This window comes from Syzygium oleosum, unplaced genomic scaffold (genome assembly GCF_021117445.2).
Source record: "Syzygium oleosum isolate NSW1041296 unplaced genomic scaffold, Sole_v2.1 Sole_v2.07, whole genome shotgun sequence".
NCBI lineage: Eukaryota > Viridiplantae > Streptophyta > Magnoliopsida > Myrtales > Myrtaceae > Syzygium > Syzygium oleosum.
The window spans coordinates 9,736,107-9,760,891 of NW_026607491.1; the positions used below are offsets into that span (position 1 = coordinate 9,736,107).

The window sequence follows — 24,785 nt, forward strand, 5'->3', positions numbered from 1 at the left end:
CGGCCACCGGAGCCTGGAGCCGCCGTCGCCGGCGATCGCCCGTTCAAGTGCGGGAGGGGGACGGATGGGGGCGTAGCGGAGCGAAAATGTATGGACGGGGGAGCGCGGGCGGGGGTGGAGGTGGGGACCAGAGAGAGAGAGAGAGAAGGAGAAGTCTCCGCGCGTTCAATCCGTCGCCGCGTCGTCGTTTTGCTCCGGGAAGAGCTGGAAGCTGCTCAGAGAGAGAGAGAGAGCGCGACAGGCGAAGGACGGAGGAGACGGGGACGAGAGAGGCGAGGAGGAGGAGGGGGAGAACGTGAAGAGAAGAGGTGGGGGCGTGCCTGTGTCGCCCCCTTATTTGCTAGGGCCTTTTGCTTTTGGCGGATTGCGCGGACTCTGGTCTCTTCAGGAAAAAAGAGGGAGGGCTTCGCTAGAAAGTTAATAAGTTGGTCACGTCGTTCTCCCCCCCTTTTGTTAAGCTTTTTCATTTAACGGTAATGGTATGGTATGGTATGGTTTGGTTTTGGTTTAGATCTTAGCTAGCTTTTAGGAGCTGCTGCTTCTTCTTCTTCTTCTTTTTCCTCTCTCTTTTCCATAGCTTTATTGATGTGTGCATTTGGCCAAAACATAATAATTACTAGAACGTGCGCTTTTAACTTGGGTGTGCCTTTTTGAGTTACTACTATATAACGGAAGCCTCGTCTCTCTTTTTTTTCTTTCTTTCTTTTTATTCGTTCATTTATAGAAATTCTCTTATTAATAAACGGAATAAAGAGACTCCGGACCGTGCCGCCGAACGCTTTCATCGCGTAATATGTTTTCGTCGGCAACCCTCGGTGTGAGCTTTGCTGCCGTGGCATGTGTAATATAAATGCAATGAGAGAACTAAGAATGATGAGCCTTGCGCGTGAAATGCAAGCGAGCCGTAAATTATTTGATTGATATAATCATATCAAATATTAAAACTTCTTTGGGGGTGATTGTAGCTTTGACCGAATTGATTCGGGGTGACGTCGGTTCTTTTCGAATCATACTTTTAGCCGTACTGGCAATTTCATCCGCTTCAATTTTCAAGAGATGTAGGAAGTAGACGTAGATAGGGTTTGATTGGGAATGAAAACCAACGAGTTCAAGTATCGATTACAAATTTGAGAATCGCATGGGAAAAGAAAAGGTGTGAGTTTGAGAACCAAACGGGTCCTTTTTGTGCCCTTTAAATTATTCGACCGTGGAGGATAGAACAAGAGAAGTACACGTGATCTAATTCTTGTTTGACTTAGCCTAGTAGAAAGAGGCTCGAGCACGATGACGAAAAGAGATAAAAAAAAAAAAACATATTTGTGCTACCAACCAAGACAAAGATCACCTTAAATGGTTGCGTTATCCCAAAGGTTCAGATAGGCGCAAGATGCACCATTATCATGTGCACTGCGTCTTCTCGTGCTGACAAGGAGGCAACTACTAGCGCTCTCTTATTGTCGTCGGCAAGTGCGTAGAACCACAAGGTAACCTATCGTGCTATCCTCAAGGTCCGTGTAGGTACAAAGATGTACCATTATCATGTGCCACACATTCCTTATGACTAGTCACCTTCGCATAGAGGCGACCATTAGCGCTCTCTTGTCATCGTCAAATAGAGCACAAAACCACAAGATAACCTACCGTGCTATCGTAGAGCTCCATATAGGTGCAAATAGACATGGCCACGGGTCGGTTTCAGCCCGGGTCAAACCCGGGACCGGCCCGTTGACCGGGCCCGCTGTTCGGAACCGGCGGTTCCGGGCCCGGTTCCAAAAAAAAAAAAACTGCAAATTTATTTTTCTCTCTTTTTTTTCCCAAATTTAATTACAATGTACATTTTGATTACATTTTATATTGAATAATTCATTATTTCATAATTTGATAATTCATTATTTTTTTATTTCATAATTTATTTTTAAAATTTTTACTGACCGGTTCCGAACCGGCCCGGAACCAGAACCGGCCCGAAACCGCCGGTTCATACATGGCCACGAACCGGAACCGCCGGTCCGAACCGTGGCCATGCCTAGGTGCAAAAATGTAGCATTATCATGTGCCACATGTTCCCTATGATGTGTCGTCCTCGCATAGAGGCAGCTATTAGCAGTCTTTCATCATCGTCAAAAACCACAAGGTAACCTCAAATGTTTTTGGGGACCAAGGACGCGGAACAATCTTGCGGTCCTACGTCGCCAAAAGCGGACAATTAGGGCGCGAATGACAACCATTCTGTTCCTGAAACAATTCCTGAAATAGAAATAGATTTTTATATTTCTGTTTCCAGGACGAGTTTCTGATAAAAGAAACCCATTTGATAATCACCAAAAATTTCTATTTCTGGAACAGAAATCCGTTGATAACAGCATAAAATTTCTATTTCCTGGAACAGAAACCCGTTTGATAACAACACAAATTTCTATTTCTCGGAACAGAAATCCATTTTTTTAGAACCCCTTTTGGGAGTTAAACCCCTGTTAAGGTTTTTTAGGGGTTAAAACTCCTTTTAAATCCCTAAACTAAGGAGTTTTCAAAAATACCATTTGGGTAACTCAAAAAATTTAAATTTCACTCAAAATGGGTGGCCACAAGTATTCTAAGCCATCCTGTGAAGTTTTGAAATTTTTAAATTTTTTTTTGAAAAAATTCACCAAATTTCCTATTTTCCCGAAATATGACTTTTTTTATTTTCTGGAAATTTTTATGAATTTTTCTGGAATTTTTCAATTTTATGGATTCTTTGAAATATTTTTTGAGATTTGTAGAAATTTTCGGGATTTTCTAATTTTTTTTTATGAATTTTCTAATTTTTTTAGAAATTTTTTTATTTTCCCACCAGGAATGAACCGGACTGGACTGGTTCGAATCGGTCTGACCAAGTTAGACCAGGGCCAAATTTAGGAAGAGATGTGTTTTGAAGAGAGAAGATAGGTTCTTTTAAAAATGGTTTTCATTTCTTGTCCAGAAATAGAAAACCTACTTTTTTTTTGTTATGATTTTTGGTCCAGAATCAGTTCTAGAACAAAAAGTTGTTCCAGAAATAGAAAAATGAAATTGCGTTACCAAACGGGTTTCTGTTCCAAACCTATTTTCGGGAACAGAAAACTAGTTCTGAACAGAAACAAAATGGTTATTATTCGCGCCCTTAGTCGGAACGCTTATTCAAGTTTTGGCTCGCATCTTCTGCGGCCGATGAGATGTAAGTTATTTCAAATGTTTAGAATTTACCTATATAAGATAGTTTTTGTGTCCTGAAAAAAAAAGTGGAGATTGGTTTAAACAAATATTTCATACAAGGAATGAATGTACATGGGTGGGTTTGAGTACCTTCTTTTGAGGCCACATTATTTGGCTCAACAAGCCACACCCCAACTCATCATAAGCTTGCGTAGCCACTCAAGATTTTTATTTTTAATTATCGTTGACAATCATGATTAGTTGGAACGAGCTAATTGAACGCGCGATGATTTCGTTTTGATCGTCGTGATGCCTTATCGACGTGAAATCAGGCTATTACATAGAACCAACCACGAAACATTCGATCGCGCTAAATCCCGATCTCTCTCTCTTTGTCACGTGGATAAGAGACGGATAACATGTCGCGGATTCGAGGCTCATAGGGCACGGGTTCAATTGCCTGTAGGGAATGGCAAAGAGATAGCCAACGTTCATGCGATCAAGCCGGACCGAAACTGATGGGTCGAATTGCTCATTTTTTATTTCGCCGTTAGTTTGTGCTCTAGCATTCTAATTTTCTGCCGCGCATAAAAACTCCCCTTAACGGATGGGTCGACGTTTTTAAAATTTTCCTTTTGGCTAAGAAAAAAAGTTAAAAAAAAAAACAACATGATAGTCTTCGGTTAGAATAAAGTAAGACTTTCCTATGGGATGAAAAAAAAACGAAATTTCTAACTACCTTTGTTCCACGAAAAATGAATTATCTGGAAAGCATTTTCTTTAAAATGATTAACTTGTATCACTTAAAATAATTAACCAATGAAAAACGTTTTCACCATCAATAATAATTTATGTCTAAATATCTTTACGTAGGATGGAAATATTTTTCATTCGTTCAATTTTGTAATTGATATAAAACAACTATATTTTAACAAGATTTTTTTTCAAATTATTCATTTTCTGCTAAATAAATAGAGCCGAAACTCGATGAATTTGACGATTGGTATGTTTTTGATAGTTAGAAGAAAATATGATTTTCAAGAAAATAAGAAAGACGAGAAATTGACTCAATGATAAGTAGTAGCCTAGTAGGATCCTACGCTACATTGCCAGCTTGGAGTGTTTGCTGGTCGGGCTTCGTGGCCTCGGGGGCCTATTGCATTAAGTCAGACTCATGCGCCTTGTCTCTAGAGTAGTTCCATTCGTAGTATAGTCATTAATCGAGAGAGAGCCGAGCAAGGAATTTTATTTGGCATAAGATCATTAGAAATGCCGGAAGTTTTCGCCGGCTCGCTTAAGTGTCAAATTAGAGAAAAAACGAGTGCCTCGGACGAGAAATTCTAGCAAAAAATATTACGTGAATCTTATAATAAAAAATTTAATATGATTTGGCGTTTTTATATTAAAAGTGAGTCCATGTGGCAAAGCGGCTAGCCATACTTCCCTAAAAATGACGACGCCCAGCAGCTGCTAGGAGATGATTTCGACAATTGTCGCCATGAATATCGCAAGTAGCTGCCAAGCGTTCCTCGAGACGCCCGCTGGGATGGGGATGAACCAGAGGATGGCCTTGGTGGTGATGGAGGCAAGGAGAGGCGTCATGGCCGCGCCCTGCTATGGCTGCAAATTCCGAGATGAGCTTATTTTGTAACAATAAGACGGTCATCGATATTTCTCATAGTCCAATCCAGCAAGATCGTACTAAACACATCGAGGTAGATCAACATTTCATCAAACAAGACCTTGATGCCAAGATAGTTCAATTCCCGTTTGTTAAATCTAAAGACCAACCGTGGATATACTCCCAAAGGCCGTCTCTAGCAACATCTTCTACAAAGTCACTTGATAAGTTAGACATCAGTGATATCCATGCACCAACTTGAGGGGGAGTGTTGGCGTGAGTTGTCAATTAAGATTAATTGGAGAAATTTTGGTGCTGATTAGTTGCTAAAATTGTATTGTATAATGTCCTAATTTTGAGGATCAAGATTCGTAAGCGGTACATAGCCTAAAATAGTTTTTGCGGTAGTTTTTCTCTATACAACTAGATATGTTTTTGTATTTATTCGAAAAAGAAAGAAAGAGAAAAGCATTTATGTTCATCAGTACATACAGAAAAGAGAAATGCTTATGTAACTGTCCTGAATCTACCGTAAGAATAACAGCTAGAAAATACCAGAATCAGAAACCTGCCCTTTGGGCCGTTGGAGATTATATCACCGTTCACCCGTAGCTTGAACAGCAGCAGCATTCCTTTGCCGCCTTTACCCTCGCTAGCCCATCCTCACGCTGTCAGGATGTCCTTCAGTGTCATCAGCATCACGCTCGGTCACCGTGGCGTTATCACGACCCATCTTGCGGACATTTCTTGGTCTTCCTTTGTCAGCAAGACCGGGTTCGTCCCGATCGTCGGCGTTCGTAGGCGCGGAGTCCTCGACATTTCCATTCTCCCACTCGGTCTCATTCGAACCAAAACGTTTCCTAACTGTAGTGTTAGCATCTTGGCCAACTTCTTTCATGGTACGTGTCCCGTTAGCCCTTGCTCTGCCCCTCTCGCGACGCTGATGGACACCATTGTTTAAATCAGAAGGCTGAGAATCTTCAGCAACTTCTCGTCTCTTACTGTTGACATCGCTATTGTATGAAGTATCTTGACCAGCTTCGTCCTCCCTGTGATGCCCCTCGACATCGAAAGAAGCACTCGCTACTGCAAAAGAGAGCTCAGCATCATCTTCAGCACATGCTTCGGAAGGTTCTTCAACATTTACATGATCACCACGCACACGTCCCTCGAGTCAAATCTTGAACAGGATGGGAATCGGTTTTTCTGCCAGGGGTGATGCTAAATATCTTAGATGTGCATTTTCGAAGCCAAGACACAGTTCCAGGGGAGAGAGTCGTTCTTGAACCGACTAAATTTGGAGATGTATCTGTACTTGGCCTTCCAGAAGCAATTAAAGGTCATATTTGCCTCTTCCTTTACATAAGCCTCGGCCAACTTTGACTGACAAAGCTCAGCGTTCTCAATCTCAGATATACATTGTAGAACGGAAAGCAGAGACTCGCGAGTAAGTTCCCCACGTGTTGCAGCTACTCTGCTGCTTAGCAAAAGAAATTAAGCGATCTCTCCCCTCGATAAATTTCTCTCTCTGGTCCTTCAACTTTTTGCCGAGTGCAACAAGCTGTTCAATGTCCTTTGTTATTTCAACTTGTTCATCCTCCTCCAGATGCTTCTTATTTGCAGCAAATTCTTCCCTTTCCTTTTGCAATTCTGCTCGTTCCTGTTTCATTCCTTCCATTTCTCTTCTGGCTACTACTCTCAGGTAGTTGATATTGTTTAGTTCTCTCTCCTTTTCTTCCTCGAATGACTTTATTCTACCACGCAAGTTATTTTCCATCTCATCCCATTCATTCTGCATACTAGTCTCAAGCTCCTTTTTCTGAAGCACAAAATCGTGAAGCATTTGACTTCTCTCACTTTGCACCTTCTCAGCAAGAACTGTAGCCTCATGCTCCATTCTGGCTTCTTTAGCCAGTTTATAATTTTTCAGCTCCCTGTTTATGTAATCATCCGTCTCCATCCTGTCCCTTCGTAAATTTTCCTCCTCACTACGTTTGAGCTTTTCAAATTTTTCTTTTTGTCACTCTGCATCCATCCTTTCTTTCTCAATCTGAGTCCTTTACTCATCAAGCTCATCCCACTCCTTCTCAAAGGCTTCCTTTTGCTGCTTCAAGTCCTCTGTTTGAAGCCTGCACTTCTCTCTGTCTTCCTTCAATTCAGATTGCAAACGCACAAATTCTGACCTTTCTTCTTCGCTCACTTTCAGTTGATCCTTCTCCGTGCGGATCTTCACCAGCTGTTCTTCATTTTCCGCTCTTATCTTCTCAAGAGCAGCCCTAAAGCTGAGCAACTCCTCTTTCTCAACAGCGACCGATTTCTTCTGAGTCTCCAATTTCTTTTCCTCAGACTCGAGAAATTTCTCCATTTCCTCAAGATCTTTAAGAAGGTCATCGCCTTTCTCCTTGAGCTTCTCAGTTTTCTCCTCCACTGCTTGTTCTCTTATCACAAGTACATCCTCTTTGTGCTTAATTTCAGCTTCCTCCTTCTGCATGTCAAATCCTTTTATTTCTAAGTCCTCATCAAACTTTTTCCTCTTTTGCTCAAGTTCCAACTTAAAATTTTTTTTAATCACATCTAAAACACGGGCATGATCCTCAAAGATCTTTTGAATTTCATCCTGAAAGGACCAAGCACAAGGAGTGTCAAATCTCAAGAATGTTAGAAGATTATTTAAATTGCTACAGAAATTTGATGATTAAAGTGACCGATAAAGAGTCAAATCTTAAGAATGCTTAGGAGTGTCAAATCTTAAGAATGTTTAGAAGATTATTTAAATTGCTCCCATGATGGGTAAGTCATCAAGACATCTATGCACCAGCAAATACTAGGCAAATGCAAATCTCCAAACTTCAAGAACTTACTATTGCTCTGGCATCGAGCTTTTCTTCTGTAGCAACCAACTGCTTCTCTTTAATCTCTAGGTTCTTTCTCATTGTTTCAAATTCCTGCAGCCAAAAAGAATGCGTTAGATTAGAATCGTCCCGCTGTCGAAATCTTAAGTGGGCAGCATCAGAAAGACTTGCCTTCTCTTTCAACTTTAGATTCGCCAGCCTGCTGCTCATATCCTCTTCCTTTCTTGACAATGTCAGATTAGCTTCATCTATCGTTTTTGGTGCTTCCTCAAGATCCTTCTCTTTTTGCTTATGCATCTTGTCTTGCCATCTCCTCTCTCTGGTTCAGAACCCTAAATCTATCTCCCAACCTTCCCTCTCTGTCACGCAATTTTCTTTCCCATTCTTGCAAGTCTTCCATTTGCTTGGACATAGTAGTTTCAAGTACTTCACGCCTGAGAAAATTTGCAACAAGCTCATTTATCAAAGAAGACAATAGTATGAGCAACATTAAATGGCCAGAGATACAACCACAGACTTAAATAGCTACAATGAACCATGCGAAATTAGCTATGCAAATGCTTTGGACATACTCTGTAATGAATGATAACTGTTCCCTTCGAAGAGAAGCTTCCCTAGCATCTACATCTTGCGACTTCCTCTCGATTTCCGATTTCTTTCGGCTTATTTCGGCAAGTTTGGCATCCGCAGCGTGCAACTTAGCCTCCACTTCAAGAGATTTTCCCTCAATGCTTGCAGAATCAGCTGTAAATTCAATTTCAACATAATCTGCACGCATCTCACGCAAGGTCTTCTCCAGCTGCAACCAACATTCACAAGAAAAGGAACAATAATTACCAGATATTTTCTTTCTAACATCATCCATCATGCAAGAAAAGGATAACCAAGTACATGCAAGGTAATCTCACTGCAAATAAAAGGACTGCCCACTTTGGAGGTGGGATGGGTGGCAAGGCGTGACTGAAGACGTGACTTTCTAACGAAGAAAACCTGGGTATCGCACTCAAAACCATTTTCTTCATCTAACACTAGCCTTGACATATGCATGATTGCTTTTTCATCATTTTATGCAAATGCTAACCACCACACAAACCTTCCTACCATATCTAAATGCTACTTTATGATTTTTTTCTTGTCACTTCCACAATTACAAAGCTCGAGGCATTAAAAACTCCCAACTTAAACTGAGTTGTAAGTTGTAAATGAACGAAGATATTTTGCATGTGAAACTACATCTAATCCTTCCTCTTCTACCTTGTTAATTTGTAAAGTTCACCATCCAAATTGTGCTATAAATTGAATTTCATACACAGATAGCTGTAGTTATGTAAACATTGATATTGTGGCCATTTAATTACATTCCAGGCAAATTTGAATGAAGTACAAATTTATTTGTTTAAGGAAACAGATGATAAAAGCGATCACGTACATGATGTGGGCATATTCGCTTTTACGTTTCATTGTTAGATATATGGAGAGACGACTTCAAGATACTGACACAAATATAATAACTAAATTATGGTCAACTAGATAATCAAAATGCAACTACAACACAATATGCATCTGTTAGAAATCGAGGGGAGGATATCGAAATCCATATTTTGAAGGCCACATGCTGATGTTATCTCTTATATTAAGAGAAAAGGATAACATCTTCAAAGTTGAAAAGAGAGAGAAATATTGTCCTATGATGCATCAAAGTAGCTTTTGTGAAACCAACTAGTAAGAGGTAGTCCAATTTAGGTAGATCCCCACCCATAGCAAAGAGGGGAGTTATTTAAGAAAAGCACCACAATCTTGACATTGAGTTTACGATTTTGCAGGCAATCAAATCAAACATCGCCCTTGAACTCATGCCATCTACTTTGCAATCATAGACATAGAAAAAGTTCAAACAGACATTTTTACAGACATTTTTTGGGCTGAAAAGAAAAGGTAAAGTAATTTTACAATGGAGATCTTACATCACTCATGCGCTGCTTCTCGACACCAAGAGCTTTCCTCAAGTCATCCTCTCATTTTTCAACATCTGACATAGCAATCAAATGAGCCACTGCTCGCGTTTGAGAGCATTCTTTGTTTCCTCCAATGCTCGCCTCAGCTCTTCATGCTTGGAAGCCCACTCTCTTTTCTCAATCAAGAGACGTCCCATTTTATATTGGTACTCAAAAGCTGGACCAAAAGATCAGGGAATGGAAAGGGTTCTCAACATTAATGCATTCCTAAAATGCAACAATTAGAAAGGCTAAAAACATGGAACTAGAGCAACACGAGCTGATTTTAGATGAGCAGTATAAGAAATTGACAAGATGAAAACACAGATTCACAGGGTGGATCCTCCATAAATGATTCCATAATAAGTGCATTTCCACTTCCACATGCGACATGCCATAACTGTCGTGGCTTATCATCACTTTTAAACCAAGTGAATACGTACGAATAGACACAGAATGGCTAGAAATTTAAATCAAAGGCTGCAGTAAATTGACACAGAACTGGATTTTATATAAAATTCAACACCTGAGTTGCAAAAGAAACTTCAGTTCGCTCAGTTCTGATGATGTTCATAGTAAATCTTGTTTCAGTACACGACCACCAGCTTGTCAGCTATTCTAATGAAGAGCTTACAACCAAGCATTATTTATCTACACCTACATATTCTCTAAGGCAATCGATTTCTTGCGCAATGGACCCCATAGGTAATTGCAAAGTCCCTTCTACGGAGATGCCAATTGTACTATTCAATGAACTTTCACTACTCCCGTCAAGTTGCATGTACTTAAGGAACTTGTTCCTTTTACATCTGATCAAAGATATCACTTTCTGAACAAATATGGAAGACCCTCCACGCCATCCCTCCATCCCTCCCTCACTGATTTTGGAGGAAAGCTCAACATGGCCGCAACTACAAAAACCATTGTTTTGGAAAACCTATCGGCACCCCTTTCCCCAGACGAAAGCTTTCTTGCCATATTTGACATTGCTTCGACAATCTTCATTCTCATCAAGTAACTGACATTCCTTACCCGTTTTCTACTCCTATGATCGACTGAGCTTGCCACAAAACTCTCCTAGGATTAGCAAACTCGCTTGTCTTGAGAAGAACTACATGTAAGATACTGCACCACCATAGTAGAATATGCCCACATACGACCATAGCAGCAAATAATACCGTCTTTCATCCTGAATCCAGAACAACGTAACAGTGGCCGACGGTACAGAACAAGGGAACAATCTGTCGATCACTGAGGAACACCCTTCACGTGTCAAGACTGATCAAGATTGGCGAATAACTACAGCAAAGCACCAAAGATAGCAAATGCAGGAATTCAACCCTCACAAGCCACTGCCGGTTGCCAAAAGGACAAAAGGCGAAAACAAGCCAGAATTTATCTACCAACCTCCTTCTCGAGTGGCGAAACCTTGCCGGCTGAATCGCCTCTGTCCATGACCATCCCATTCGAGCCCAGAGGAGGAGCCACGGGCTGTGCAGGAACAATGCTCTTCCCCGTCATCGACCACACCTTCCTCTGCGGAGTGAACATCACACAACGCGACCACCTGCGCTCAATCCCTGCAGCAGCAAGGCAGCCCAATTCACCGGATCGCGTGTTATTTTAAGAAATCCACGAGGAGGAAAAAAATTCATTGACCGCGTGTTATTTTAAGATAACATTTATAATGTTGTTGCGAAATCGAACGACAATGATAAAAAAAGAAAAATGCTCGGTAGTAGTAATCACGATAAATGTCGGAATCACCATCCTTAAATGCTAATTGGGCAAACGCTAAACTCATAGTATATTCATATCGAGACATACCATATCGAATGAACGTAAGCAAAAGGCTGAAATTTTTTCAAAGGGGAAGATGGGAGTTTGAGATATAAGGAAAATTCTAAATAAAGGTCCGAAGTGTTCTTATTTTCTCAAATAGGAATTTGAAGTACGCATTTTTTTAAAATAATGGCATGACTTAGCTGGCCGAAAAGCATTTTCATTTTTTATTTTAAATTTTTTTTTCTCTTTTTTCTATTTTTTTCTTTTTTCTTTTTCCCACTTCCTTCCGTCGACCATCGCCGGCCTCAAGTGAGGGCCGCCGTCGCCGATTGCTCGGCAAAAAGAAAAAGAAAAAAAAGAAAAAGATATTTAAAAAAATATTATTAAAAATTATTCACGTTAACATCGATCGGCGTTGACATCATGGAGAAGGATTGAATTGTCTCGTTAAAAAGAATTAGAATTAAATTGACATTATTAAAAACGTTTAAGAGTTTTCCGACACTTTTTTCCGGCCATGGATGACCCTCGGAACGAGCGAGGACTGTCCGAAATTGTTTTTTTTTTTTTTGGGGGCTGCGCGCAAACAAAAGGAAGCCCCTCTTTGGTTCCCGCCATTTCTGCTCCGAGCTTGACCTTCATCAGTCCATCTTCGACCCCCTCCCTCGCTCGCTCCCTCCCTCTCGTCTTTCATGTTCTTCCTTCGCTCATGCCACTGCCCTCCGCGCCTCGCTCTCGATCTCAGGCTCGCCGCCTCTCCTCTCGCTCGCTCTCTCTCCTCCGCTAAGCCCCCCTCCCCCCTCCTCCGCCGCCGCCCCGCCTCCCTATCCTCCTCCCCGCCGCCGCCGCCGCCCGGCCGCAGGATGTCCTCCAAGCCCTCCGCGTTCGACGCCCTCATGTCCGGCGCCCGCGCCGCCGCCGCCGCCAGGAAGAAGCCCGGGGCTCCCTCGCCGAGGAAGCGCAAGTCCCCCGATCCCGCACCGGTCGAAAACCCTAGCGACGCCTCGAAGCCCGATTCGGCCCCGGCCGGAGCGGAAGTCGATCAGTCGGAGACGAGCGCGGGAGGGAACCGGCTAATTGAAGCCGAGGGCTCGAATCCGGAGAAATGCCCCGAGCAGAAAAAGGCGAAGCAAAGCGAGGGAAGCGGGAAGAGTGGGAAGAAAGGGGATTCGTCTGCCGAGAGAGTGAAGGAATTGAAGAGCAATATCCATTTGCTGAAGAAGAAGCCGGCGGATTTCTCCCCGAAGTCCGTGGCTTGCTGGAGCGAGGGCGAGAGGGTTCCGTTCGTGTTTTTGTGCTTGGCGTTCGACCTGATATCGAATGAGACTGGGAGGATTGTGATTACGGACATAGTGTGTAATGTGCTGAGGACTGTGATGAACACAACCCCGGATGATTTGGTTGCTGTTGTGTACCTGTTGGCCAACAGGATTGCTCCTGCTCACGAGGGGCTGGAGCTGGGAATCGGGGATGCGTCGATCATTAAGGCGCTTGCTGAGGCCTGTGGAAGGACAGAAGTGCAGATTAAGAAGCAATACAAGGTTATCTTTTAAATGTATTTGATCCCTTCATCCTCTCGTTTGAACTTTTGGGCTGAAGTGTGGAGCTCTAGTCTTTACATCCTGTTGATTGGTGTCAGCTCATGCTTGCTGAGTCTCGATATTTAAACTTCAATTTACATGAGGGAGTCTCCATGCTACATGTTCTTACTGGCACTTTTCAGGAATTGCATTAGTGGTGGAGAAAATCAACTTAGTTGATTAAAGAATGAGAAGATTTTGACATAATACTTAATATACGGAATATTACAAGCAAGAATTCAAGGCCACTGACTGGAAAAAGGATTTTGGGCATGATAAAATAGATCACTATAGAAAACTTTTAAAATGATACCAGCATGATCATCTAGAAAGGGGTAATTTACAAGGCTATTGGCCACTGACAAGGAATTGAACATTGGGAAAATTTTCCTAATGTCACAATTGATGATCCTAGGCAAGTTTCAATGTTCTTTTCCTCCTAATTCTCTCCCGAAGTTTGTTGGCTTTTGTCACTTTTCATTCAATTCTGGCCATAAAGCTTATCTGAATCTTTGAAATTCACAAACTTACTCAACTTTTTCACTTTCGATACTGGCCATACAGCTTATCCAAATCTTTGAAATTCACAAACTTACTCAACATTTTCACTTTTGTAGGATCTAGTGAAATCTGTTGAAAGTTCCAGACTATCACCATTAGGACTTTTTACTTTTAGCCACCTCCTTGCATTATGGGTCTAAAGGATCCAATTTACTGGATCGCAACGCAGATATTTTTTGTTCTTTAATGAAGCCTTTTGTGGTACAATTGCTCAACCTGTTGCTTGATTATGTTGTAGGAGTTGGGAGATTTGGGCCTTGTCGCTAAAGCAAGTCGATCATCTCAATCCACAATGCGGAAGCCTGATGCATTAACTCTTGCCAAAGTATTTGATACGTTTCGGCTCATAGCTAAGGTATAATAACTCTTTATTGCTAATCTTGAGTTCTTCTTTGGAGTAGCAATTGTGCACACATCACTTTGCTTGAAAATTTGTATTGGTGAGAGATATAGCAGCTGATAAAATTATGGTGAAAAACATAGCATGATACTTGTTTCCTGATACGTCTATTAGTTGTTGTCCTTATTGATTCCTTGTCCTCAGAGTGTTGTTTGCTTTAAGGTTAAGTGTTTGAAATGCTGGATCATTTGTTGCAAGAGTGAAAGCTTTTACTTAATCCCTGTATTATGTGACTTTGGTGAATATATTTGGTACTTGAAGCACATTGTTTCTTTGAAATCGATATCTTATCTAAGAGTGTTGATATATTCTGGAAGTTCTGTGGCTCCTGTATTTTCCAATACATATATTCTTTACTATTACTTTTTTTTTTATTTGGATGTATTTACTATTACGTTTAAGAGCTGATAATTAGTTGTTAGTATTTGACATAGTGTAACATAGTACTGTGCCTCCAGCTTACCAAGATCAAGAGGCTATCCTATGTTTAGTTGACCTTGATGCATATTTTCACGGGAGACCCCCATTATCGGAGACAGTTGGAGGTAAGTTGCTAGGAGAATTAGGTATTAGCTTTGGGATTGAAGCCATTGCAATGCAAACATCTACTGCAGCGAGGGCTATAAAATGGTTTTCTTAGTCTTGGTTGCTTGCATAACTGCTCATGTTTTTGGGTTTCTATCGTCTTCCGTACAAAGTTGAAGCCACATGGGCTCTTTGCTGGGTGTAATTGAAGCATCTAGTAAAATAATTTTGAGTTGAACGTTTGCTTAGTCTTTTGCTTTTTTCCCTCTATTCTTCTTCCCCATGGCAAAGCCAGATCTTTGTTAGTCTGCACATAGAGCAGATGCTTGGTTCTGGTTGGAAGTAAAATTGGTGTAATGTCCTATGCATCAATGTTCCTCCCTATAACTAATAGTTTAGGATTGTGAGCTGGATATCATTTAATGCAATTGGACTACAACTTTTAGAATGTTGTTATTGCCTTGGTTAATCTGCTTCTTGTTGCATATTCACAGGAATCCGGGCAGAATAGTCAGGAAAAGAAAAAGAACCATATAAAAGCGCTTCTTGTTGCAGCCACTGATTGTGAACCTCAATATTTGATCCGCCTACTTCAGGTTGTGGTCGAGACTTCTATAATGGTATCACATACATGCTTGTTGATGGTTTTATTTGAGCTTAACTTAGTGACTTGCAGACGAAATTGAGGATTGGATTAGCAGAGCAGACTCTCTTAGCTGCACTTGGACAAGCTGCTGTACATGCTGAAAAACTTTCTAAACCATCCACAGATGTTCAATCTCCTCTAGAAGAGGTGAAATTGACATATGTTAACATTCATTCGTGTAGTGTTGATATTTTAGGAAATGTGCTCTTTGTTCATTATTTTTTTATGTGGGTGGCTTCCCCTTGGACATCGTTTTCTTCTGTATAGGGATGTTACCCCTTTGGTCCTTTTTCAATGAAAACTTTGCTTATACTTGAAACAAACATGTTTATAGTCCTGCTAAAACCCTCCGTCTTTTGATCAACTCACTCTTCCTTTTTGCATATAAGGAAGTATTCTGTATATTATGTCCTGAGAGTAGCAATATATTTGACACAAAATTTAGAATTGCCTCTCTTGTCCGTGCCATTGTTGGAGGGTTTAACGCTGCTAAAAATACTTCTTTTTACTCTAGTTTTCGGTAAGTAATAATGCTTTAGTTCCATTTTTTTCTTGTATTTCTTCAAGTGCCTGTCCTAGAATTGTGATCATCTCTTTTCTTTAATTGTAAGGTTTGAGTTGGATTTTCTTAAGTGTGGTTGTTTAGTTTGTGTCTACATCCTTTTATTTTGGTTTTATTCCCTTATTTTTTATTTTTTCCTTCCGTATGAAGTCTGGACTAGGATTACCTTTCTGAATCGTTCTTGCTTCCTTCTATACATGATTTATGATTTTTATCTGTTACAGGCAGCAAAGATTGTCAAGCAAGTGTACTCTGTTCTTCCAGTTTATGATAAAATAGTTCCTGCTCTTCTCACTGACGGTGTATGGAATCTTCCAAAGTCGTGTACTTTTACTTTGGGGGTCCCTGTTGGACCTATGCTTGCAAAACCAACAAAAGGTGTCTCGGAGATTTTAAGTAAATTCCAGAACATGGTATACACTTGTGAATACAAGTATGATGGGGAGCGTGCACAGGTGATACATCTGAGTCATTTTTTTCTTGCCACTTCTTGTTATTTTATGTAAGGCTTTGTCATATAGTGTTGCTGTTGTAACAGATACATTATAAGGAGGATGGTTCTGTCGAGATATACAGTAGAAACGCTGAACATAACACCGGCAAGTTTCCAGATGTTGTTGCCACTGCATCAAGGTGGGTAATTTTTCTTCAAGTTTCTCTTACACGATATGTAGACCATTCTCTTGAGTCTCCACGGCTCAGATGGCTACTAGCTTAAAAATTCAGTAGAGATGGCCATTCCTGCACGTTTTCTTAGATTTGTCTTTCAGTTCTTTGCCTTGCTTGGGTAGGTAACCGGTGAATTGAAGTAACGCTTAACTTTAGTATTTGATAGTGAGAAAGTTCATAATGTGCATGGATACTTGATTAAATTTAATTAATTGCTGCATGTCTTGTTACACAGATTAAAGAAAGAAGCTGTTAAATCATTTGTTCTAGATTGCGAACTTGTCGCTTATGATCGAGAAAAGAAAAAGATTCTTCCTTTCCAGGTAATAGGTTCTCATAAAGCTGGTCTCACTTATTGGTGCTATCTCAAATTCTGGAACAATCTTTTTTGCTTTCAACTTTTTAGTGATGTTAATAATAAAAATAATCCTTGTTTAGGAACTGATCTACCAGTTCGGGCTACCTTTTATTTTTCTGCTCAAGCATAGTTGGTGCAGCGACCCTGTTGTGTTCTCTCATTGCTTCTGATATTTGTGCGTAAGATAGATTGGCTAGTTGGATTGGCTTGTTGGCATTTGCAGAATCTCCTAGTATATGAACCCCTGCACGTTGAGAATACAAGTTAGCCAAGTTTGCCGAGAATGTGTGGCTAGCAATCACTCAGAGCTGAGTCCTTGGCAACCTGATTTTCAATCAGGGATTTTGTGGTTATTAATAGCCATTAGGCATTAAAGATACTAAAACAATTACAATATGTTATGTGCGGAAATAGTTGAACCTTGGCACTAAGTTATGACACGAGATAAGTTGCCAGAGGGACCTACACATGTGGGAGTTATCGACTTTAACAATTATTTCTCTTATTTCTAACTTTTCATCATACCTTACCTGCTCAGTGTCTCTTCATTGCCCTGAAGCAGTTGTTAGTTATATTGATGTAAGTAAAAAAGTGATGTTTTTGTTACTTCCTGTTGAGATTTTATTATTTATTTATTCATTAATTGTAACTCTTGACCTAGTATGCACGTGTGTGATGTGAGTCACCAATAGATCTCACGTGAATCTATTCTCCCCTGTGTTCTCTTTTTCTTTCTCTTTCTCTCTTTCTCCCAACAAACTTTCTAACTTTTTTTTAGTAATTGCGGGGCTAACAATATTTACCGGCATTGATATATTCACATCCTGTTTGATTGCGGTTGAACCTTGAATTTTAGCCTTAATGCTCGACTTGCTGTACTAGTCACTTTGATAGCTATACGCTCCAAGATATTACCTATGCCTGTGATTAGTTTCTTTATACTGAAAAAAGAGTAATGGATCTGATCGAGAATTTCTTATTTTGAGATGGTTGCAAGAGCTAATTGAAACAGGTCCTAAGATCAAAGTTTCTATCGCAGATCCTCAGTACGCGAGCTCGCAAAAATGTAGTCTTGAGTGAGATCAAGGTGGATGTCTGCATATATGCTTTTGACATGCTTTATTTGAATGGCAAGCCACTTATTCAGGAAGAACTCAAACTTCGGAGGGAGGTATTGCCATTTTTTTTTCAAGTAGGGGCTAATAGTACCTTTTTCCCCTTATAGGAAATGTAAATTCTTGCTAGAGCAGAGAGACTTGTTGATTGTGTGGTTTAAGGGTGTTTCTGCTTTAATTATATAGTGAAAAGTGCAGGTTCATCTCTAAGCCATGAGTTGTTTGGAACTGCTTAACTTAAGATGATATTATTTGCAAAATCTTTACCTTCTTATGTGCTTAGACCTTATTGTAAGAATGCCTTGTCTTAGTCTGGGAAGTTGTTTTTTGTCTTTTATTAAGAACTGGGTAGTTGCAGAGCTTGATGAAGCCATTGATCTTTTAAGAGGGACAAAATGATTGGCAGGAATTGAGAGGTGTTTTTTCTTTAAAAAAGGATGGCCGTAACTCTGTCCAGGCATTGGAAATATAAATTTCAGAGACTAGATAAAGCTAGAGGTATTGGCATGTTAAGGAGCAGGTCTTGACTCTCGATAATTTTGTTGCCCTGCTATTCATGCAATTTGTGAAAGGTTGTAATGTCCATTCTTATGGACCTGTTGCTGTGGTATTGCGCAGCATCTATACGATTCGTTCAAGGAAGAACCCGGATTTTTTCAGTTTGCCACCGCAATAACATCTAATGATATAGAGGAGATACAAACATTTCTTGACGCTGCTGTTAATGCAAGGTATTATGCTCTGTTCATGCTATATCAGTATGGTATTTCTTGTTCGCTTGTCAGCGGTCATGCGTCATTATTTGATCGTATTAAACACTTGGTAGTTCTTCTTCTTCTATGACATTGGGTGTCTAAGCCTCCCGAAGCACCTGCCTAAAAGCATCATGTGAACGACTCAAATAGCAGTTCTTAATTGTGGACCTTTTGTATGCAGTAACAGATTATTTGGGATGTGAACAATTGAGCTGAAAAGCATTTGCAGGATCTCTCTCTCTCTGTGCGCATGCACGTGTTTTTCTTTACTCTTTTTTTTCAGTGTTTTTTTTTGGGGGGGGTGTGGCGGAGGAACCCCGATTAGATTCTTTTTCAATTGCTCATGCCATTAGCTCAAAAAGATCTTGCTGTATATGTTATGATTCTCATTTGGTCTCTTTGCTTTTTTATCTGTCATATTCCTATGAATTGGCAAGTTCTCCATGTCAAACCCTTTGGACAACTGTCTCTCACAAGGCATAGCTTTAGTGCGTAATGTAAAAATATGCTCCCTTAATGATCAAATATTATTGAAGTGTTGTAATTGAGATTTGCTTATCCTTTTCCCATACTGTTGACATACTTGGTGCAGTTGTGAAGGTTTGATTATCAAAACACTGGATCGAGATGCTACATATGAGCCTTCTAAGAGGTCAAATAACTGGCTGAAATTGAAGAAAGATTATATGGACAGGTAACAACATGGTCATTCTGATAGTCTTGCACTAGGTATGTGACTGTCTAATATATGCTACTTTCCTTATGCAGTATTGGCGATTCAGTAGATTTGGTGCCTATTGCCGCTTTCCATGGTCGTGGGAAGCGTACAGGTAAGTGCTCATTAGAAAACTGACTTAACTGAAGTAATCGGCTTTGATTAATCACTATGGACAATGTCTTGAGGCTCGACTTCCATTTGAAGTGATAAGGTTTATTATTTAAAAGAAATGTCAGGGCTGTGGCTACTGCTGCAGGCTATGTTTTCTATTACAAAATCCACTCTTCAATTTATTTATGAACCTTTCATAATTGTTTAAAAAATCAACAATATGGTCATTATGTTGTTCATTGACATTAGTCAACTTTGCCTTTTCTGGAGGTTATTTTGAGCTCAACCTGCTCCAAATATCCCTCAAAGATAACATAATGATATTATCTTCGATGAATATGCCTTGATGGACAATATCTTTCGTTGCTCAATTTATTTGCCTCAGCTGTTCAGATCTGTCTACTGGACTCATGGGCCAATGTATGCTTCTGTTCTTACCTCATTAAACTTTAAATTAAGCTTGATCAGAGTTTATGGATTTTCTCCTTTATAGGTGTGTATGGTGCATTTCTCCTTGCTTGTTATGACAGTTCCAATGAAGAGTTTCAAAGCATTTGTAAAATTGGTGAGAGAAACTAATTTGCTTTGTTGTTTGATGACACACGTTCTGTTTATCAATACATGACTTGATTATTCTCTCTGGCAATGCGGCTAGGAACTGGTTTTTCTGAAGCCATGCTTGAAGAACGATCTGCCAGTCTTCGGTCTAAGGTTATTCCGAAGCCAAAGGTCTCTCTCTCTCTCTCTCTCTCTCTCAAAAGAAGGGAAAGAAATATTTTACTTTGTAACTTCTTTTCTTTGTTTGTTTCAGTCGTATTATCGTTATTCAGATACAATCAGTCCAGATGTGTGGTTTGAACCCTCTGAGGTAGTTTATCAACTGTTTTTATTTTTTCTGCATTCTCCTTTTTCATTTATATTTCTTGCGTGCAGCTTCTGGTCTCTGCAAAAATTTTATAATTTTCTATATGAACTCCAACTCTCTTCCAGGTTTGGGAGGTGAAAGCTGCAGACTTAACTATTAGCCCTGTTCATCGTGCTGCTGTTGGAACAGTGGATCCTGATAAGGTTTATGTTAATCTTCTTCTTCTTTTTCTTCTTTGCAAAGGAATGAGGAGGGGGTTTCTATTCAGCAGACCTTACCGATCAATAGCAATTAACTTGTACTCTTTATTCATCACTAAATCTTGTCATGAATTCTTGTATGAAGGGAATCTCTCTCCGGTTTCCTCGGTTAGTTCGTGTCCGTGAAGATAAAGCACCGGAGCAAGCAAGCTCATCGGATCTGGTGAGAAACAGTGCTATTAAGTTTTTGTGTTGTTTGGTAGACCATATTGATATAGAGGTGGTGTGGGAAAGGGTAAATGAAGTGACTATTTATTCTTTCACTGGCTTTCCTCTGTAATTTTTCCTCTAATATATCCAGATTGCGGAGATGTATTTTGCTCAGAAGCACAATCACCCGAATAATAAAGATGAGGATGAAGATGACTGAGAAGCAAAATCCTCATGTTTGCAACATTTTCCATGTGATTCTCCCTGTAAGTAGAGGTGATCTTACTTATCTGCGATGACAAGATGGCGATGACAAGATGTTCCATTGTCACGGTGACCAAAGCTTAAGCATAAATACTGCCATCAAGTCACCATACTTGTGGATGCGGCTCCTGTGACACAGAATTGGTGATCACTTACATCAATTGCCATATCAAATTTCCATTTTCTTTAAAAGAGAGCAGGCGGTGTCCTTGACAAATCCATTTGTAAACCTGTATGTAGTTTTGTTTGTATTCTCGAGCTACATCATGTATCCCTTACCATTGACACTTCAGGTCGATGAAAGATATTGACTCAAGCAAGAGTGAAAACGTGCTTCATGCTCCTTGGTGCTTTTATACTTGCATGCTATATCAGAAACCATTGGAGAAGATAGCAGTACATGTGTGTGTAAATGCGGGTCTTCTTTTTACTAGACCTTCCTTTGTCGAAACCTTCTAAAAGGGCTAGGGGGTGGAGCACTTTCTTATACTTGATGTTATCGCTTATATTTTCTTGCGCTGGGTTGCATGTTGCACACTTGAGAAATCCCAGAGAGGCAGATATCTCCATAGGACTACTGACTTACAAAATTTTCTGTTATGTAGATTTCCAGTTTGGTGTCAAAATAAGCTTGGTAATTTCGTACGTCTCATGAGCAATCGATCCTTGGTTCACTTATCTCCGAGGCACTGGAGGTACGTGTAATTCTTATTGCTAATGTGTGATCACTGTGATTGGTCATTATCTGAAGGAGTATTTAGGATAATTTTTCGCCGGACTCCTCATATGCTAGTTCAAAGGACAAGAAACAGCAATTTTATTGGTGCATTTTGTCAATTTTGAACGTGACTAGTAGTGGCAGAAGAATCTTCTGCGTAAGAGGTGATTTTTATATTGCACGGTCTCCGGTGGATCATAGTGCGATTTCAACTTGTATAGGACCACTATGTTACGGCTCAGTCCTTCGATTGTCACGCTACGTATAGATTTGATCTGAAGTCCCTGCGGTTTCAAGATTTGCTCCTAGCTTAGCTGAAAAATTGGGGGCAAGAGACGGGATCAATGGCTCAGAGTATCAGTACATGAAATAGAGGAAACAACTTACGGAATTGAATATTTGGTAGCCTAAAATGTAGGCCGATGATTGCTTTCCGAACAGATGTCAGGAGGCAGGCTTGGCCAAGGTAAGACATAGAACTAGGTTCCAGTGTATGGGTTTATGCAGACCCGACATCAAAGGGTCCTGGAGTTTTCTTGTTCTTACCATATAAATCTCCCTATCCTACTATTCTGGACTATGCACCACTCTCTTTGATGCGTATCTGGCTTATGAGAATGTATAGCATAAATCTGGTGTTGGAGTTACATTTTAAGTACCAAGAGCAAATGACCTTGGACACATCAAGCTTTCTTTCAGTTGATGCTAAATAGATTGAGGATAAACAAGAAAAGAAAGCTGAAATTCTTCGACGATAAGCCCCCTTACTTTTCTTCTCCGAAACAAATCAAGTTTTGGGTAATTCCCTTTCTAGATGAGGGCATCTGTACAAATGCTAAACCAGTCATCAACCCAAATCCCTTGCCGATCCTTTCTGTTCTAAACGAGTGCCGAGACCAGTCTTAGTTTAATCAGCTGATTAAAAATATCAATTGTCAAATTGGAGGGACTGTTTTGGTGGCGCGAGTCAGTTGAGGACAACTCTTTGGTACTTGGCTTCTCTTGAGGAAGCTGATACCTCACAAAGTCCCCTTTTCCTACTGTCCCCACCACAATTTGTGCCGGTGATGACGCTGCCGATGTTGATAGCAGAATCTGGGAGGAAGAATGACGGGGTTGGCGGAATTGGCGGTGACGGTATTGTAACTGGGGGGATGTCCGATGAAGCAAGCGGCGGCGGCGGGTGCTTCCACTCGGGAAGTGGTCCTGCAAGGAGGAGTGTCTGAAGCAGTGGACCTGCTTTCATCACTGCCTGCAAGAGCTTGCCCTTCTCGGGGAGCGGCTTTTCCGGGACTAACTCAATGTCCGGCGGCGCTGCCTTCATTTGAGGTGGATGAACCAGGTCCATGCTTGGGGACGAGACGATGCTCTCGTCGCAATCGGATGACGAGAACGCATTGTTGGAGTCCATTACTCTCCACGGCTCATCTTCCATGGACGAAACTCCAGAGAGCGGAACCCTTAGCTGCTGCTGCTGTTGTTGGAGCAGCAGCTTCTCTAGCAGGAGACGCTGGCATTTGATCTCCGCATCGTTCCTCTCGGCAATCGTCTTCTCGAGCAGTCCCTTGAGGCAATTCAATTGGTCATCTCGCCTCTTGAGCTCTTCTTGAACCGCTAACTTGGTGCTCTCTAGCTCCAGCGTCATGCAGGCGAGAGAATGTCGCAGCTCGTCCATGCTCTGCATGATCATAATGAGAGGAATAAGCACCTCGATGGCAGGGGAACACAAGAGGGGCTAGAGATGTGACTCTCACATTGTAGCACCAACAATCCCATTCAACCTTCATAACATAACATCATTGACAGGAAAAAAGAGCATCAAACATACCTTTCCTTGGCAGTAGTTAGCCCAAGTGGCTAAAGAGCTCCTCTCATTGTCCATGTCTCTTTTTCAATGTGCTCCTAAGTACTAGGGAGGGAGAGAGAGAGAGAGAGAGAGAGAGAGAGAGAGAGAGAATTTGAGTGAGGGTTGTATGTGCTCTCATGGCATTTATAAGAGAAAGGTTGTTCTCACTGTTGCTTCTGGTTCGTGCTAGATCTGTTGTTTCTCCTTTTTATTTTCCAAGGAGCGTTGGACGAATGCAGAAACTGCCAAAGTCCTGGCTAGCTAAGGCCAAATTGTCTCAATCCAAAGTCCAAAATGGTCTCTCTCTCTCTCTGAGTCGCATGTAGATGTAAAGAGTTTAGTCTCTGACATGAACGGAGTCTCGTGTCTTTACGCACAGAATTGCCGCAGGTATACCAGAAAATATCACCGATGAAAGCGGGGGGAGCTTCGCTCGTCTTTTACCCTTGTCACACGCCTCCTCTCTGCCGTCCGTACAAGGCTACAATGAATATTGTCGGTACTGAAAATCCGACTTCGTTCATAAACGTTATGCGATCAAGTCGAGTTAAATCGGTCCTAATCTAGAAGAAAGAATTCAGACGATCAAAAGTGATTGAGCCGGCCAGTCCGTTTCTATTTTCAGAATAGCGATAAACATGCTTACACATTGGACCGTCATTTTGATGGTTCCGGATTTTCAGCCTAATTAGAGATAAAAATAAACGAAAGGGGCAAAGAAAGAAAAGAGAAGGGCTTGGGGTTGACCGGACATTCTCTTCCTGCCACACCACAGGAGAATAGAATTCCGCACATCGGCATCACTAGAAAAGAGTTTTAACTACGAAAGGAGGACACATGGGGCCATTACATTTATGATTCTATCCGGCACTTCATTCTCTCGTTGAATGGTAAATGTGATTCGCTTATTTAAATACTTGCTTTCAATCCACTGCATCACTTTCAAAGTCATTTTGACAGATCGATCGGAGTATGTGTCGTCGTCGTAATCTTGAATATGATTGGGAACGTCGAGAAATGCAAAAACTCCTCCTCATCCTCCTATCAACATTGGGTCTTCACATTTGTGGAAGTTTGAGTCTTTGTCCAGACCAAGGGCACTAAATGCTTTGTCGTCGTGGACTAATCGAACTTATTATATGCTTAGCGTGCAAGTAATATATCCTTTGGACATAGGGATGAAAACCATTATTTATAGGTTCCACTATCACCCAAGATTAGATACCTCATGATCTCTGCCACAAGAAAGAGGCTTC

At 40.9% G+C, this 24,785-nt stretch overlaps 2 protein-coding genes and 1 pseudogene across 3 annotated transcripts; 1 reads left to right on the top strand and 2 right to left on the bottom strand.

Moving 5' to 3' along the window:
- Positions 1-5,203: 5,203 nt before the first annotated feature.
- Positions 5,204-9,828, bottom strand: LOC115673544 (nuclear matrix constituent protein 1-like; annotated as a pseudogene).
- Positions 9,829-12,000: 2,172 nt separating this feature from the next.
- On the top strand, positions 12,001-21,281 carry LOC115674994 (DNA ligase 1). Of its 2 annotated transcripts, none has more exons than XM_056313273.1 (17): positions 12,001-12,967; positions 13,806-13,922; positions 14,987-15,088; positions 15,169-15,285; positions 15,925-16,155; positions 16,239-16,333; positions 16,605-16,692; positions 17,767-17,898; positions 18,461-18,573; positions 19,181-19,291; positions 19,366-19,427; positions 19,920-19,991; positions 20,082-20,155; positions 20,238-20,294; positions 20,417-20,494; positions 20,637-20,714; positions 20,853-21,281. In XM_056313273.1, the coding sequence occupies exons 1-17, from the start codon at positions 12,119-12,121 to the stop codon at positions 20,919-20,921; spliced, it is 2,445 nt and encodes an 814-aa protein (XP_056169248.1). In that variant the 5' UTR covers positions 12,001-12,118; the 3' UTR covers positions 20,922-21,281. The 2 variants fall into 2 exon arrangements, with proteins under 2 accessions (XP_056169248.1, XP_030453413.1); XM_030597553.2 differs by having other exon boundaries at positions 12,002-12,967; positions 19,190-19,291.
- A 1,007-nt stretch (positions 21,282-22,288) lies between these two features.
- On the bottom strand, positions 22,289-23,711 carry LOC115675009 (uncharacterized). Its single transcript, XM_030597577.2, has 2 exons — positions 23,512-23,711; positions 22,289-23,361 (listed from the first exon to the last, which is right to left on the bottom strand). The coding sequence occupies exons 1-2, from the start codon at positions 23,563-23,565 to the stop codon at positions 22,651-22,653; spliced, it is 765 nt and encodes a 254-aa protein (XP_030453437.1). The 5' UTR covers positions 23,566-23,711; the 3' UTR covers positions 22,289-22,650.
- Between the last annotated feature and the right edge of the window lie 1,074 nt (positions 23,712-24,785).